This window comes from Helianthus annuus, chromosome 3, assembly GCF_002127325.2.
Source record: "Helianthus annuus cultivar XRQ/B chromosome 3, HanXRQr2.0-SUNRISE, whole genome shotgun sequence".
Taxonomy (NCBI): domain Eukaryota; kingdom Viridiplantae; phylum Streptophyta; class Magnoliopsida; order Asterales; family Asteraceae; genus Helianthus; species Helianthus annuus.
The window spans coordinates 153,764,520-153,777,105 of record NC_035435.2 but is presented as its reverse complement, the minus strand read 5'-3'; the positions used below and the strand labels follow the sequence as shown (position 1 = coordinate 153,777,105).

General features: G+C 30.1%; 1 protein-coding gene across 1 annotated transcript; it reads right to left on the bottom strand.

Moving 5' to 3' along the window:
• Positions 1-957: 957 nt before the first annotated feature.
• On the bottom strand, positions 958-3,635 carry LOC110930181 (pectin acetylesterase 8). The gene is made up of 12 exons (XM_022173417.2): positions 3,480-3,635; positions 3,284-3,366; positions 3,033-3,162; positions 2,867-2,946; positions 2,635-2,721; positions 2,408-2,532; positions 2,258-2,318; positions 2,093-2,146; positions 1,936-2,013; positions 1,723-1,828; positions 1,363-1,508; positions 958-1,280 (listed from the first exon to the last, which is right to left on the bottom strand). The coding sequence occupies exons 1-12, from the start codon at positions 3,583-3,585 to the stop codon at positions 1,173-1,175; spliced, it is 1,164 nt and encodes a 387-aa protein (XP_022029109.1). The 5' UTR covers positions 3,586-3,635; the 3' UTR covers positions 958-1,172.
• Between the last annotated feature and the right edge of the window lie 8,951 nt (positions 3,636-12,586).

The following is a 12,586-nucleotide window of genomic DNA, read 5'->3' as shown; positions in this document are numbered from 1 at the left end:
ACTATTATTATTAGTTTCATTATTTATCAAATATATATAAATGTCTCCGTCTTTAATTTCCATTTACAATAAATATTTATTATATAGTTTAAATTGTTCAACCCGTGTAACACACGGGGAACTAACCTAGTTAACTTCATATATCTAAAACCCATGAGTACCCCTTTTTCTCATTATTGTTTCAAATTCAATTAATTTATCATTTTCCTTATTTGCAAACAAACAAATCATTCACATGATAAATTTAACTTTTTATGTCCAGTTTAACAAATCAATTAACTTCTTGTGCTTTCCACTAACTTCTCGTGGATACAATACCCTACTTACTCTTACTAGTTAAAGGTGATTAAGAACTCTTTCTAACTGAGTTCAATCATAGTTTGATCGACAAGAAATAACAAGAATAAAAGCAAGTTAAGGAAAAGGAAGATGAAAGAAGCAAGGTTGCTGAGATGACATGAAAAGCAAGTTATGATTCCTGTTGGCAAGTCCAAGAAGTTGAGGATTGTGAATAGATCAATGGATCAAAAATGGCTAATACCTGGAATAAAGGATCTTGGAGGTAAAATCAAGATTAACAAGAAGAATGAAGACTTAATCTTGATTGTAAAAAGGTCTATATGGGTGAACCAAGAAGTTAGGGTGGTTGAATCGCTTCACAAGTGAAAATGAAAAAAGATCAAGATAAAGCATGAAAGTCAAGATATATGTTGATTTATTGTTCAAGTGTTAGGAGATATATGTTAAAGAGTTTATTATAACAATATGTTGAGTATTATCAGGAATTAGAGTTGGAGGAGGATGCAAGTTATTGGTGTTATAAATAGGGGTTAGGATCATTGTTTTGTCTTGTGGTTTTCGTTCATGATAAATCAGAAAGCAGTCATGGAAGTTTCCAGGAAATATCGGTGTGTGTGTTTTTAATATAAATCTGGGCCAACAAAGAACAAAATTTATTAATTAGAATAATTATAAAGAAGAATGAATACATTGGTGATACATAATTTTACAAACATATCTTAAATTTTAATAACTTAAACTTCCCCACCATACTGAGAGGTTGAATATTTGATATATGCATATAATCCAGTCTATAGCACGTCAAAGAATACTGTATACTGAATCATATATCTTGGGTGATGTTCTTCAAAATCAACAAACAATGCCAACTTCTAGTCGAAAACACGGTTATGGCATGTTTCATCACATGGGTATGGACAATCTATCTGTTGAAATGTAGCCCGCTCGTAATACCAGTCTCCAACAGCTTTTGCAATAGTCTGTTATAAAGGTTAACACATAACACACATTACATCCAAAAACGATAACTTTACATGGAACTTATGTTATTATGCTATATACCGTGTTGCTCAACAACGGAGAATCATTTCTCAACCATGTTTCTTGGATTCCAGTTTGACAGTGGGAATAACAAGAGTTGATGAACATTCCTCTCGATGGAGAACTATCGAATCCAGTCAACGCCTTCAAGAACTCTTGTCTATAGCCTGTGGAATTTGCCACAAACATGCACTATAACGTTAATAACATTGTTTTACTTTAAGATTTAGACTATTGTTTTTAATAATAATGTTTATAAGCATAATTATCTCATTAATTGTTTATAAAATGAATTAACATGTTTCAACCCGTAATAGAATGACCTGTTACCCAACACATCCATATTGTGGGCTAAAGGTATTAAAAGACACAAGAGTGAACCTTGCAGGATGTTGAGTTGAGCAGATGAACACTTTGTTATATCAAGTTTGCAATCGCGCCAGGTTCCTTTTCGATCAGCAATACCCGGAGCCAATATATTTTTTACCTGTAAAATATTATATATCACAATTAAATCAAAGAGACTCGAAATTAACCTATTAAAAATCAAGTGCATACATTAGTTACTACTGTTTATATGGAGGTTTGCCTAACCTGCCATGAATCATAAGCGGCGTTGATCAAAAAAATTGGAGTTTCGATGTATTGCACCATGTTTTGTGGGAAAAAACACTACAAAAACAACAAAATGTTAGTTAAGGCATACAAAAATACCGACAAATAAGGTAGCTTTCATGATATCTGTTCTTACCAAACCAGGACTCATTTTAGAAGTGCAGGCTGGTGACAAAACTTTAGCCGATCCCTACATATCGACAGTTACAGAAAAAACAATAAGTTAGAAAAATTAATGACAAATTAATGGTTTAAGGAATTACAAAAAAAAAAAAGTAAATTAGAGGGGATTAGAAGGTACATGTGTCTTAACAACATCTGCATAGAAGCCTTCAATGTGACTTGTTCCAATAACTGTCTTCCTGTTTATGAACCAATAATGCCAACTTGTTACATTGTTGAAGTTAACAATGAAGTGAAGCTAAGATATCAAATTTTAATGAAAGATTACGCGTTAATGAAGAAACCAGCATCCGAAAGGCATTTCACTGTAGTGATTGCAGGCAAAAGTGATCTGAAGTTATCGCACTGCAGTATGGAGGTCAGTCCACCAGCTGAACAGCCAGCAAGCATGGCCTGCAAAATAAAAGTCTAAATTAGAAACAAAATATATGTGAATAAAAACAAAATATATGTGAAAAAGGGGAAGAAATGGTTAAAATTAAAAAATGAGTTTACATTCGTCGCGTTCTTCATTCCTTTTGCTAATAAATCTTCAATAACAGCACGGAAAATCCTTGCTCCTCTAAAGTGAAGATTGGTTTTCTGGAAAATAAAGGATATGAAATGGGCGGTTTAGATGAATGGCCGGGTCGGGCAACACGTCAAAACTTGCAACATTTTTACTAAGTGCTTCCACAAACACTTCTTTTCTTTTCTGTGAGTAGTTGATGTTAAAACTATGACTTACAGGATCAACTTCTTCCACATCACCGGTAAAAGAGGCTCCATCACAATACCGAACCTTGATTCTATTCCAATTATAAAAATCTGAAAACAAAATACAAATATATATAAACAAACCACATGTTGCTTTTCCAAAAATTAAACAAGATAACTAAATTAAGGCTGTGTACCAGGGTTATATTTAGGCTTGTTGTGAAACATCCCTGAGAAGGTCTCGGTTGTCAACATTTGCTTGGAGGAACCTAAACGCGTATCTCTTCGAGCAAGACAATTCGTGACATTGTTGCACCAACCTCCTCCCTGATTAACCATTATGGATTGTTATACACCAAATGTATAAATAAGTATATATCATCAAACCCATAAATATTCAAAGTGAGAAGCATATTGTAGTCATTATAATTTGTAATCATGGACCAACCTCGAAGAAAACCAACCAGTTATCGATTCCTGCACCGAATCCCTTGTCCATATGATATGCAGGGGCACTTCCATCCAAACAAACTGATCAAAATGATCATGAACTTTTAGTCAACCAGTGCATATCAATTTAAAATAACAAAGTATAAAATGAAATCAAATATTTCATAGTGGAAAGATAAAGGTAGTTAGTTTACCAGCTCCTTGAGCAACAGCACTGTCCAGAAAAGTGAGTCCAACTTCATAAGCTTCAATGCTCAACAGGCATAGTAAGCCCACTAAAACTATGCATACCCTCATCATACCTTCTACTGCCTAAAGATTTCAAGATAAACTATGTATTAAAGTTTATCAAATACATATGCATATATAAAGACTTAAAAAAAAGAGGACGGCACCATTGGATGGGAGGAGACGTCCAAAGAGGGACATTTGGCTGTACGTTCTTCCACAAAATACAAATGGGTGTAGACGAGAGATGGTGGGCCCTCTCTCACACAACCAACATTTTTATAATATATACACACACTAGTGGGGTGCTCGCAAGAAGCGGCGGGAACACAAATACTGATAATAACCTAGCATGTCAAGTTTTTTTAATTTATAAAACTATAGTACTCAAATTAATGAGAATATAATACTCGTTTGTACAGTGTAATTTAAAAAAATATATATTAACCTATGAAAAAGCTACCATCGTTCAAATATTGTGAGTGGAAGTTAGTTTAAAAGTTAATATTACGCTTTAGATATAGTAATTACTTAAAGTTTTAAAACTATATAAAATTATGTTTTTGTTATTATAAATGTTTGTTTGTGTATATGTGTGTATATATATATATATATTAATTCTATTTTTTTAAAGAGACGTAGCATTGGAAAAAAAATGTGCTTTTGATTGATGACTAACGTGATACGAGTCGAGACTTCAAAGATGACGTTAAGATATAAAAAGATGTAAACAGGTTTCAGTTGAACTCTATTAAATTCGTATTCAAAAGTCTACTAGTATATAGCCAGCAATATCGAGTGTTACGAAATAAAATCAACACTCAGTGACTATATGTATAAATGACATGAACATTGTATCTAGCAATCTACAACAAAATTTCCAACATCAAATGAGTCATACCTTGGATTATATGTATATATATGTGAACAGCTACTTCAGACAGTTGAACGTAAATGCATGCAACTGTGGATCAGAAAATTGAAGGGTAGCTTTCAGTGACGAGGTTCGGAGTGGGAGGATTTTGGTTTTTATACTAGTAAAGTCGTCGGGAACGTGGTTGTGTCCCGTTGACGCTCAAATAAAAACGGGCACCGACGGCCATGCATTGAAAAGGTCAAAAACAAAGACAGCTTCAACCCATACCGAACCAGAAAAGTGGATCTAAGTGCAGAACACTGTATTATATTATTTTACTGTTGCTAACGCTCAGAGTCTGAAAGATATGTTTCGTAATCAAAGATTCCTTGTCTTCCAAAAAAATTCTAAAGACGGTCCATTCCATTGTACTGAAGAATAGATCTTAACTTATTGAAGTTAATACCCTGGGTTTGTGATAATTTTAAAAATACATATTTTTGTAACAAGTAAGATAACTCAAAAAAAATATTTGACTTCCGCTTACTATTTCTAAGATTATCAAAAGCCTTTTTTATAGTCGTAGTCGAAATAAAGTCAATTTGATTTTGTTTTGTTTTATTAATCTTTTCTTTATTTGTTTCGTTATTGCCAATGTATTTCTCAATAATTTTTTTTGTTGATTCCATAAAAAGTTGTAGAGCGATTCTGATTCTGGGTAGAATATATAGAGATATATTAACAATGTCACAAATGTGAAATCTAAGTGTATCATTTAAAATAATCACCGAAATGACCCTCTTACCAACTACTTTATGAAAATAAACATTGAACGCGTCATATGATCAAACTTGTATGATAAATCTTTTGAAGTTCAGAGGTATAAACATAAATTATTTAAAAAATTATCAAAGTTCAGAAATCATATAATAACTTTATTAAAATAAATTTAGGGTTAAACATGTAAGTATTTAAACGAAGCATTTAAAATGTATCATGCATCTATGGATATGTGTGCATGTGTGAGAGAGATACAAGCATGCATGTATATTTGTACGTGTTATATATATTGTAATTATCATTTGAGTACTCTATATTTTTTTTGGGAACTTTCAAAACTCATCACAATGTGATCAATGATTCAAAACACTAATGACAGTATCATAGTTAAAGGAATTTTGAGATACATTTTAATAAATTTAAAGGGTATTTTGAGAAGATCCAAAAGTTTATTATCTACCTTTTCTCCGTATTTTGTTGGGGAATTGGCCTTTAATAATCCCAACTAGATGTTATTGGCCATTGTCAATCTTATCTTTGAATATTCCACATGCAAGTCTCAGCTTTTACCTATTTTTCCTCCACTGGTTCTCAGTAGTTAAGTTTTTTTTTTTTTCCGAATTACAAATTGACGTATTAGGGCTTTTGATCAGAACGAGGATACAAGTCTATTGATGTAAAACTTAACTCGAAATGGTGCTTCAAACGACTTGATTTTTATTAATTGAAAGTTTAAACACCCGAATTGAAACACTTTTCATCGTTTGGAGCACAATTTCAAGGTAAGTTTACATCATTCGAAATGAGAACGCTAAAATGTTATAAATTTAATTTACACGTTTAAATTTACGTGAATTCGTAAATAAAGAAAATTTACACATGTGTAAGTTTGCCATTTACACATGTGTAAATCTGTTACATTTATTTACACGTTTAAATTTACGTGAATTCTAAAATATTAGAAATTTAATTTACACGTTTAAATTTACGTGAATTCGTAAATAAAGAAAATTTACACATGTGTAAGTTTGTCATTTACACATGTTTAAATCTGTTACATTTACACATGTGTAAAAAATCTAAAAAGAGTGATTTTGAAAGGAGAAATGAATTATTTAATGTTGTAAATTCTTTTTTTGATGTTGTATCTTAATTAAAATGAGGTTTGTATTAAAAAAATTGGTTTTGATTGGTTTTTTCATTCGTTCTCACGGTTCTCGCAATATTTAGTGTTCTCAAGATAACCCTCCCCATGTATATTTTAAAACACGACAATACCGATACGAATGAAGATTACATATATGTAAAACAGCTATCACTTTGAAAAGTGGACGATTAGTATGAAGTCTTATCTTATATTTGTAGAATTGATCAAGTTGATATAATTGATGATCAATATGAAGATTTAAATATATATAAACTAGGTTATAACCCTGTGTATTACATGGGGGTGAATAAATAAATTTTATATACTAAATAATAAAACAATATATCTTTAAAACCTTATTTATTGTACGGGTTGAATAAATATAATTTTATATATTAAATAATAAAAAGTTATATCTATAAGAAGCATATTGTACGGGTTGAATAAATGTAATTTTATATAACAAATAAAAAAGTTATATCTTTAAAATCACGTGTATTACACATGTTGAATAAACGTAATATTGTTTACCAAATAATAAAATACTACATCTTTAAAAAACCTCATTTATTACACGTGTTGAATAAATGTAATTTTATATACCAAACAATAAAAAAATTACATCTTTAAAAATATGCGCATTACACGGTTTGAATAAATATATTTTTTTTGTACTAAATAATAAAAAATATATATCCTTAAAAAACCCGGTGTAATGTACAAATTTAATAAATCTAATTTTATATATCAAATAATAAAAAGTTATATCTTAAAAAACCTCATGTGTTACATGGGTCGAGTAAATATAATTTTGTATAGTGAAAATAAAAATATTTAATATATTAATACAAAGTTTGGTTTTCGTGATAAAAATAGATTATTCTATTGATGCAAAATTTGTTAACGAAGTTTCAATAAATTTAACTCTCTATTTAAAACTCCATAAATGTAGAATTGATAAATAATATTAGTTAGTTTTATTTTAAGTTTCGTAAAATTTATTTGATACAAACTAAACAAAACATTTAAATATTATAAATGAGAAAGAGATTAAACAAAATAATAATTATCCATAAGATATTAAACTAATAATATTTAGTAGAAGAGTTATCTATAATATAAGATATTAAATTAAGTAATATTTAGTAGGAGGGTTATCTATAATTAATTAGAAGAGATTAAACTAAAATAATAATTATCTATAAGAGATGGCCTAATATGATGACTTTTGTTCCTAAAGTGGTTTCTTTTATTATATAGTATAGATAGACGGTAGTCTTTTAAGAACTTGATGATCAGTTTCAAGAATATGTAAATAGTATCTATTCTATCTACTATAATAAAAGAAATTAACTTTTGTACACGTGTCATTCATTGAAAGTATCCTCAAATCTATACTTATCTTATATTAACTAAATAAATAATAAATTAATATTAAATCTTATCATACATTAATAAAATATTATCCTCAAATCTAAATTATTAATTTAATATAATTTTAAAACAAATACCTCTCTTTCCTACTTATATTATATTAATTAAATATATAAATAATAAATTAATATTAAATGTTATCCTAATTTATTAAAAATATAACATTTTTATTATTTGGTATACAAAATTATATTTATTCAACTCGTATAAAACTAAATATATAAATCAGAAATTAATATTAAATGTTATCCTAATTTATTAAAAATGTAAATTTTTTTTATTATTTGGTATACAAAATTATATTTATTCAACTAGTGTAAAACGCGGGGTTTTTAAAAATATAATTTTTTTTATTATTTACTATACAAAGTTACATTTATATAACCCGTGTAATACACGAAGTTTTTAAAGATATAACTTTTTTATCATTTACTATGTAAAATTAGATTTATTTAACACGTGTAATAAACGAGGTTTTTTAAGGATATAATTTTTTTATTATTTGGTAGATTTTTCAACCTGACTATGCACGAGTTTTTAAAGATAGGACGTTTTTAGTATTTAATAAACAAAATTACATTTATTTAATATGTGTAATAAACATGGTTTTTAAAGATATAACTCTTTTTTAGATCTATTAAACACGTGTAATATACAGGGTTTTTAAGGATGCAATTTTTTATTATTTGGTAGATTTATTCAACCCGATTATACACGGGTTTTTTAAATATACGACGTTTTTAGTATTTAGTATACATAATTACATTTATTTAATCTGTGTAATACACATGGTTTTTAAAGATATAACTTTTTTATTATTTGATATATAAAATTATATTTATTTAACCCGTATAATATACGGGGTTCATAAAGATATAACTTTTTATTATTTAATATATAAAATTACATTTATTCAATTCGTGTAATACACGAGGTTCTAACCTAGTGATTTCATATATGTAAAGCGTTTACATACATGTAAATGGATGATTTTAAATAAAATTAACTATAAGATTGAAGATTAGTTTGATTAGTTTGATTTTAATATATGTATAACAACGTAAAAAACAACTTTTAGAGATAATGAATCAAAGAGGAAATAAAGATAAAAATAATTAATCATTTAGTTGATTATTTAATTAATATGAGATTGAAACCAATTGATAAAATACTATTTTACCGTTTTTGTTAACTTTTAAATTTTTAAAATTAAGAAAAATGAGTGGTTAATATTAATTCTTTAAGCTCTATCTAGAAATGAAGTTCACAAGAGAACCCGTCACTATGTTATATATCCTAACATTTTCAAAGAGGATGTACACTAACATTTATAATATATTTTATTAAGTATCAAGAAATTTTAGCTAACAATAAATTACTATTTTATTGTTATTTTTTTTACTTTTACATTTACTAATAGTTTTTATTATTTTTTTAACTTTGATTTTTCTTTATTGTATTACTATTACTACTACTTTTAAGTATATTTTGTTTTTCGTTTATAACTTTATATCTGAACGAGTAAATATAGCCGATTTTATTTCTTTATCGTGAGAAAAATTGGGCCGATACCATCTGAACTACATCGGTACTGGTACCGTATTTATTTTTCTAATTTTATTGACGTGGTGGTATAAAGTTTGTTGAAAATAGAGTTGTATTCGCAATGGAGTATTTTTATACCGTTGCTATAACGAGTGGCGGTATGATAACTTCAGTGTGACGAATCGAACCGTTACAGCCGAAGAACGTATTCATTTTTTATGGTTTTCTATCAATGTAAAACATGTGTCGATATCTTCTTGTGCGTATCTCTTTCGGTTGCTATTCTGAGTGTTGGTACCGTATCAAACCAAACTGATACTGACGAAACCCGCTGCGAAGCACGTGTAATCCCACTAGTTTGTATACGTTTATGTATATATTGTTTGGTAACGGGTCACAAAGTATATACTAACTTTAACACTTTATGTTTATCTAGTGTGGTAAATAAAGGTCTTTCAAGATATTGGTAGCAAGTTAGACTTTTCACATATTTTGAATAAAGAAAGTTTCTCCATATTAGCTGGTTAGAGTCAATTCGGCATTATTCTAGACTTAAAGAGAGATCATTCCAAGTAGGGCTGATCTTTTTTATCCGAAACCCGAAAACCGACCCGAAATCTAAGTCACCTGAACCTGAATTAGAGAATATCCAAAAAACCCAAACCCGAACAACTCAAACCCGACCAACCCGAACCTTAAATGGGTCGGTTATCGGGCCACTTTTTCCCAACCAAAAACCCGAATAACCCAAAACTTGAAACCCGAATAAAAACCCGAACATTAGTTGTCTTTTTTTATAGATGCGATTTGATTTGGAGTGTTTGTAATTGAAACATTAAGTTTTAAGACTTTTGAATATTATCATACCATATTGTTAAATGACGTTTGAACATGTGATGATATTTTTTTTAACAACATGATATATATGATGATATTTTCTAAAAAAACATTCTTTTTTTTCATTTTACATCTATACTCGAAAACCGAACAACCCGACCCGAACTAACCCGAACCCGAGTAACCCATACCCGAATAACCCGAACTTTAAATGGGTTGGTTATCGGGTCACATTTTCCTAACAAAAACCCGAACAACCCGACCCGAAAAACCCGAAACCCGAAAAATAACCCGAAGAACACCCCTAATTCCAAGCCTCTAAATTACAAACTTTGACAACCAAATGATCGAGTCCATGTCTTGATGGTGAGGGAGCTTGCTCCAAAAGGAGTCTCAACCCGGAGTCATGCATAGGATAGGTGTATGCATGTATGAGAGAGAGAGAGATAGAGAGAGAGACGGCGAGTTGTCGAAAGATGACATATAAGATGGTATAATAAGATAGCTTATCATGGTGAAAGGATGATGTAGGTGTTTACAAATCAGAGGTATATGCATGTATGAGAGAGAGAGAGAGAGAAAGAGAGAGAGAGAGAGACGGCGAGTTGTCGAAAGATGACATATAAGATGGTATAATAAGATGGCTTATCATGGTGAAAGGATGATGTAGGTGTTTACAAATCAGAAGTCGGGTTTGAAGTCTTATATTGTGTTGTATTTGACAACTCTAGTTGTTTTTGTTAAGATTTTTACTTAGTTAAAATTATCTAAATAGTTTCGGTTAATTTTGAAATCATGGAATGAGGTTGATATACTTTTTGCCAAAAAAATTGTGCATATATTGACCTTTTCAAAGATATTAGGCAGATATGTGAACATGACAACTTGTAACATCTGACCGTAATCATTTTGTAATATATTTAATTTCAAACCTAACATACCAAATTTAATGAGTCTCCCATCACACATGTCAACTTGAGTTGCCAGGAAAGTAACATGTCTACAAGTTATGGGCATGAATCTAGAAAATAACGTTATTAGTTTTATAGCATGATTTATACATATGTTCTTATATTTATACATATATGTTTAGGCGATATGTCTTCTTTTGCATATTAAATTCATTGTTTATCTTACTTATTTGTTTTGTTTTTGCGATTATAAACTCAAGATTGGGTTTTAAGCATACACGAATGAAACGAAGTCAAATCACTAGAATCATTGAAGCCAAACCTAATTTGTGGTAGTGTTAATCGCCAAAGAAGAAACTCATGAGCTAATAGTTTAGTCTATAATTTTTAAGATGATTTATAAAAAATGTGAAAATGCATGGCAAAGGCATTAACTTGACACAATGTGAACTGTTTAAAGCCGAAACATTTTGAGATGTTTAATTTTTTATTTTATTTTTTTGAACGACGAGTTTCCCTCTATTTTGTTTTAGGTAAGGTTTGAACTCACAACCTCTTGGTTATGGAACTCCCTTCGTACCATTAGAGTCTAACCCCATACTCTGGTTAATTTAATATATACTACATATTTGTTATTAACTTTTTTAAGAAATGTATAGATATTGGATATTTTATAATATATTATTGTGTATTATTTTTTTCTATTTTAGAGGTTTGAAATAATTTGAGTTAAACCAATGAAATTAAATGGAAAAAAAAAACTCTATCAATCAAGTTTGAATTTAATTAAAGTTCTCAAATGAAGCTGGCATTAAAAAGAAATTTCTTCTTGATTACAGTACATACAGTAACTCTTGTGGAGAATGAGTAGAGACCTACTAAAAGAAACAAACAGTTAAATTTGGGTTTAAATTAATTCGCATGGGCCAATAATTAATATGTCGGAGCTGCTAAAAGTCCATGAAGGCCAACGAGAAATAACTCAATAAGACAATAAGTACGTTAGAGGTAACAGAAGAAAAAATGTCGACAAATTTGACTTCAGGAGATCGGTTCGCACTTAGAAAATTGGAGTGGAGGGCTTGAAAAGGCGGCGTTAATCGACATGTGGTAATCACGTCAACATGCGCCAGAAAAGTGGTGCGGTGCAAAAAATGGAGTGAGATGGGGCGTGAAAGAGTGGCGTTATTCGACACGTGACACACACTTTTTGTATTTATTTTATATTTAAAAAAAAGAAATCTATTAAATTTAAAAAAAACATTAATATAATTCCAGAGACATCAACATCCACCACGTCACACCCCACAAGCACCTCCACGCCGGTGAAAAACCTCCCGCCCCTCCCCCACGCCACCCACATGCTGGTTTACCTGGCGTGGAGTGGCTTCCACGCCATTCCTTCATGCCCACTCCGTATAGTCTTAGATCATTCCCATTGTGGACTTTCCAAAGTTTTGGTCGGCAAAAGAGATTAAGAAAAAAAATCGTCAAACCTTCACAACCTAATCACTCCAGCGACCCAGGTTAGACTACGGTGTGGAGGGGCATGAAGATGGATGT

Bases quoted from the DNA above. Each gene is read 5' to 3' on its own strand.
- LOC110930181 (XM_022173417.2), bottom strand. From the start codon at position 3,585: ATGATGAGGGTATGCATAGTTTTAGTGGGCTTACTATGCCTGTTGAGC. The intron at 2,147-2,257 runs GTACCTTCTAAT...GTCGATATGTAG, and splicing joins CAGATGTTGTTAAGACACAT to GGATCGGCTAAAGTTTTGTC. The intron at 1,829-1,935 runs GTTAGGCAAACC...AATATTTTACAG, and splicing joins CCGCTTATGATTCATGGCAG to GTAAAAAATATATTGGCTCC.